This window comes from Carex rostrata, chromosome 17 (genome assembly GCF_964058835.1).
Source record: "Carex rostrata chromosome 17, lpCarRost1.2, whole genome shotgun sequence".
Taxonomy (NCBI): domain Eukaryota; kingdom Viridiplantae; phylum Streptophyta; class Magnoliopsida; order Poales; family Cyperaceae; genus Carex; species Carex rostrata.
Window position 1 is genome coordinate 421934 of NC_135934.1, and position 5475 is coordinate 427408.

The following is a 5475-nucleotide window of genomic DNA, read 5'->3' on the forward strand; positions in this document are numbered from 1 at the left end:
CTGAATGAAAACATAAATGACACGAACGCACTATTTAATGTTTCATTCGGAGTCTGTCAAATACCATGTTCCTAGAACATGTATCTATGTGATTAAAATGACATCTTGTGTCAGGTGGTTTGTAAAACTTAACCATCTTTTAATCCACATACTAACCTTATCGCGGTAATTAGTGTTCCTGCTAATTACCTTGGTCAGTGACCTTTTGAGAGTATATATCATCTATATTATGGAGTTTCACAATTTCAGTCATGAACTCGAAATGATCCATAAATTCAATAATACTCAAGGCAACAAAATGATATATAAATAAACATTCAATTCATGAACAAAGCTTTATGATAATTTATCGTATTATTGACTTCTAGATTATTACAAACTAACACTATACCCGGGCTCGGGCACGGGTACCCCTGGCATAGGGTACGGGCGGGCAGGGCACGGGCTGCCCTATGCGGGTATAATCAATCCACTATCAACCATCATATTTTCTAATAATACCTCAATTGTTTTTAATTAGTTATAAAATATTTCTTATTATCTCATTTAATACCAATCTAATTACAGTTAAAATATAATTAAACAATATCACCCTTTAATAACAAATTTCAAAATATTTTATTACTATTTAATGACAAATTTCAAAATAAATTACACAAATCACAAATACATAAATTAGTCACATTTCTAGATGTACGTGCATTAGTATTTCAATTATACTTGCACAGTGGTACAGATCACAGTAACATAAATTGACAATTCTCTAAATTTATATTATTTAATTATCATAATTGGCTCAAAATAAGTGATACAAAAACACATCACCGTAACTAACTAATTAAATATTATAATTCTTAAAAAATATAAAAAATTATCAATAATCCCTCACCTAGTAGCTCACGAAATGTGATCTCTCTCCTTAGCCCACTGGAAAAGAAAGACAATATCAAATTATACATTGCCTTCTTCCACTTTGGGTCTTGCATTGCTTTCCTCTAATCACATGGAACAGAGTTAGAGTGTAAGGAGATAACAAAAGCTTTGTAAGTCGGGGAAAGTGTCTCAAATGAGACATAGTGAGAGATAGGATGCGATGTTGAGGCATCTTCCCCTTGCTTCAAGACAATTGACCAAACTCCTTTGCGCAAGGCAATAGGAAGATCGAGATCAGAGAAAATAGGAGTACCTGAGGGTAACTCTGAGTTACTTGAAGGCTGTGGTGTGAGCGAGCCGTCGACAGAAGCATGTAATTGGTATTGGTCTTGGACCGAAGGTTGCTCAACATTCTCATGGCGAGGTTTTCGAGTGTAAACCTTGTTGATCTGCCTATTAGGAGGTGGTAGGCTTTGGTTCATGCTTGAGTCCATATCTGTCTCTGTAGTTGGACTCAGGCCGATCGTAGTATCATCGGCTATACTGTTGTCAGATTCCTTACTCTCCCCCTCTCGACCAACTCGGTCTGAGGAATGGGTGACGACCACCTCAAGAAGATCATGAAAGGGAACTGAAGATGTATTGGATTGTGCATCGGAAAGAGTAAAATAGGGTTTTGTTTCTCAAAATGTCACATCCAAGCTTTCCAGCATCCTCTTTTTCACAGGGTCATAACATCTATACCCCTTTTTTTTCCACTGGAGTACCCAACAAACACACATTTGTGGGCCTTCGCATCAAGTTTACTAATACCTGGAGTTGTGTTATGAACAAAACATACACAACCAAACTTTTTGGGAGGTACCTTAAATGAGGTGGTCCCTGTGAGCATTTCAAGTGGTGTACTAAAGTCCACCGCTCTCAAAGGCATTCTGTTGATCAAATATGTAGCAGTCTGCGCTGCTTCTCCCCAAAGGTACCTCGGAACATTCATGGCAAAGAGAAGGCACCTTGTCACTTCCAAGATGTGCCTATTCTTCCTTTCTGCAACACCATTTTGTTCAGGTGTATTCACACATGTAGTTTGATGTATAATACCATTACCTCGCAAGAAGTCTTGCATTGCCCTGTTGGTGTATTCTGTGCCATTATCTGAGCATAACACTTTCACTTTTTTCTCAAATTGGGTTTCCACCATCTTGTGAAAAGTCTTGAAGCACTCCAGAACTCCCTCTTTACTCCTCAACATGTACAGCCAAGTCATTCGGCTATAACAATCAATAAAGGTGACAAACCACCTTGAACCCGATAAAGCAGTAACTCTCGAGGGCCCCCAAACATCAGAATGAACAATATCAAAGCAAGAAAAACTTCTATTACCAAAAGAGGGATACATTGTTCTAGTGTGCTTAGCAAACTCACACGCATCACATACTAGTTTAGTCTTGCTACACTTAGAGTACAACTTGGGATACAACCTTCCAAGCACAATAAAAGATATATGCCCTAAACGGCTATGTAACAAAATCATCTCCAACTCTGGAGTCTCTGCCAAACAGGCTCGTGGATCCAAAAACTCCCCTCCTTGCTTGAGTCGGTACAGGCCTTCACTCCTCTTGCCAATACCAATCACTCTTCCTGTCTTCAGCTCCTGCAACACAACATGGGTAGGAGACAGAGAAACAACACAATTAAGATCATCCACCAGTTGACTAACTGATAGGAGGTTATTGGTGAAGTTAGGAACATGAAAGACTGACGATAGCTGGAGGTTTGGAGTACATGTTACATCCCCAACTCCTGCTATCGAACAAAGCGAGCCATCGGCTGTTTGTACCTTTTCTCTCCCAGACATAGGCTTATAGGTTTTGAACATTGTAGGGTCAGGGGTCATATGCTTAGATGCCCCAGAGTCTACGATCCAGGAGTGATCAGGACTAGACTCGGCTATTAGGGCTTTTATAACAGTGCCAACAGTTCTAACTACAGTGGAAAGATGAAAGTAGAGAGTGTAACCATCAGCCCCAGATGGAGCAGCAGTAGATGAGGCACTGCTAACTGGGGTAGCGGATAAGAACCGAGCTACAAGCTGAGTCACCAGTTGAGTCACCATATCATCAGTGTCTGAACCTGGTGTACTAGTGCTGTCAGCCATATGCGCCTTTTGGTATCCTCCACCACGTCCTGGTCCACGACTTCTACCTTGTCCTCTGCCATGGTCACCATCACGACCTCGACCTCTAGCTGGTCTTCCGTGTAAATCCCAGCAAGTCTCCCGAGTGTGATTCTTTCTATGGCAGTGATCACAGACTTTGTCACCATGGGAGGATACTGTGTGTGGCAGGCTGAACATAGCTGAACCCTCCTGCACTGGCAAAGATACCATTGCCTTCCTCCTGCTTTCCTCTTGAACTGCTACTGCAAAGGCATCACGAAGAGCAGGTAGAGGATTCCTCTGCCAGAGACTCTGTCGGATCTGCTCAAACTCAGAGTTGAGGCCAGCAAGGAAACGAAAGGTCCTTCTTTTCTCCAACCAGTTTGTGCATCTGCTGAGCATTTCATTGCCAAAGGATCAAAGAAATTCATTTGCTCCCACATATTGTTCAACTTTGAGAAATACTCAGTCACACTCATTTCTCCCTGTATCAGACTATCTGACTTAGACTGGAGGTGATAGATCTGCCCATGGTTACCCTTTTGAGAGTACATCTCCGCCGCCCGATCCCACACTTGTCGGGCAGTGTTCAACATCATAAACTGATTTTGCAGTCTAACTTCCATTGAGTTGACCAGCCATGACATAACTTGCCCATCATCTGCCTCTCACTTCTGAAACTCAGGTTTTCCCTCTATTTTCTCCTCTCATACAGCTACGGGTTTCTTTGCTGTACCGGTAACATACCCGGTTAGTCTCTGACCCTTCAAGTGCATAAGCATTTGTCTTGACCACAACAGATAGTTCTCAGCCCCATTCAATCTCACTGAGATGACTTGAGACGACTTAGAGAAGCTTCTGTCTTCTGCCATTTTTTTATTTTAATTTTTTTTTATAAAGACAGCAACGATCAGTTACGAATCCAGATAGAGAGAGAGGGTCCGATAACACAAGTGAGAAGAGAAATACGGAGACACAGGTCCGATAGAGAGAGAGCGAGGAAGACACACGGAGACGTCTCTGGCGCGTGACCTGGTGGCGGCAGCGCGAGATCTGGCGGCAGCGTGCTCGACGCACTAGCGACGGTGCTGCGACTACGGTGGATGGGGCGCCGGACTTGCTCTGGGTGAACGCACGCAAAGGCGGACGGCAGCGGCGAGCTCACGCAATACTCTCCTGCTTTGATACCATAAAGGTTTCGGTATTTAGAAACTGCGGTAATTTCATTAACGGAGAATCTGTTTACATATAGACTTTACAATCTTACACTATAGTCCCTATAACTATTATATTCATACTTTTACCTAAATACCCTTATTTATCAATACAATATCCAACACATATGTACCATTGGATTGCATATTCTACGGTCCCGATTAAGCATCATACCGCAAATCCCCACCATGTTTGAAGGAACAATTAGAAACAACATTGACCCTCTCGAGGAGTACACTGATGCTCAGATATGGGAGGTATTTGAATTTGATAGCTTGTAATTCAAGAATAATCATCTTTCTGGATTTGAGAAAAAAGAGAAATAAGATAAGTATACTAGCCTTTCTTGTATCTCTTTCCAAACAAATTTCATATATCTTTTTTCATTTCTAAAAAGCACATTTTTGGAATTGGAATCTTTACTAAATTCTTTGATCTCTTGGTCTAGGCACTGGATTGTTGCCAGCTTGGAGAAGAAATGAAGAAAAAACAACTCAAGCTTAACTCTCCAGGTCCAAAAGAAGTTCTGAATTTAATTTTGTTTTCATTCATATGCTATTTTGTTAGTTTGTATCTTGTAATTTATTGTTTCTACAAATTGTCAACTTAACAACAAAGCACTTTCCAAATCCATATCAGAATGCCTTAAACACTTCACTGCATAATTTTTGCAAACCTCGACTTGCAGTGACAGAGAACGGACAAAACTGGAGCATGGGCCAGCGCCAGCTGTTGTGCTCAGGGCGTGTGATTCTGAAAAAGAGCAAGATTTTGGTTCTTGATGAAGCAACAGATTTAGTTGACACAGGAACAGAGAGCTTGATTCAAAAAACCTTGAAGCAGCATTTCTCAGATTCAACTTTGATAATGACCACACATCGAATCACCTCAGTGCTTGATAGTGACATGATCTTACTTCTTGACAACGGTTAGTGTTCTATCAGTATCATTTTTTGTTATTAGTTGAACTGAGTATATATGGTGTACTTGAATATTTGTTTTCATGTTATATTTTCAACAACAGTGAGTGTTCTGTTTTTGTACTTCCTTGCAAAGATGGTCCTCATCTTTTTAATTTGAGAAACCTATAATCATATTTTAGCTTTTTTAGGTATTGATGTCGAAAATGATACACCAACAAAGTTGTTGGAAGATAAGTCGTCATTGTTTTCCTAGCTTGTGTTAGAATATATGAGAAGGTCGCCGTAGCTGGCTCAAAATGTCAATTCATT

At 40.6% G+C, this 5475-nt stretch overlaps 2 protein-coding genes across 2 annotated transcripts; one reads left to right on the forward strand and one right to left on the reverse strand.

Moving 5' to 3' along the window:
• Positions 1 to 995: 995 nt before the first annotated feature.
• Positions 996 to 3900, reverse strand: LOC144568622 (uncharacterized). The gene is made up of 3 exons (XM_078318995.1): positions 3776 to 3900; positions 1687 to 3419; positions 996 to 1504 (listed from the first exon to the last, which is right to left on the reverse strand). Exons 1-3 carry the CDS (start codon positions 3898 to 3900, stop codon positions 996 to 998), a joined length of 2367 nt encoding a protein of 788 aa, XP_078175121.1.
• Positions 3901 to 4397: 497 nt separating this feature from the next.
• On the forward strand, positions 4398 to 5475 carry LOC144568771 (ABC transporter C family member 6-like). Its single transcript, XM_078319156.1, has 4 exons — positions 4398 to 4500; positions 4692 to 4755; positions 4932 to 5171; positions 5355 to 5475. The coding sequence occupies exons 1-4, from the start codon at positions 4432 to 4434 to the stop codon at positions 5417 to 5419; spliced, it is 438 nt and encodes a 145-aa protein (XP_078175282.1). The 5' UTR covers positions 4398 to 4431; the 3' UTR covers positions 5420 to 5475.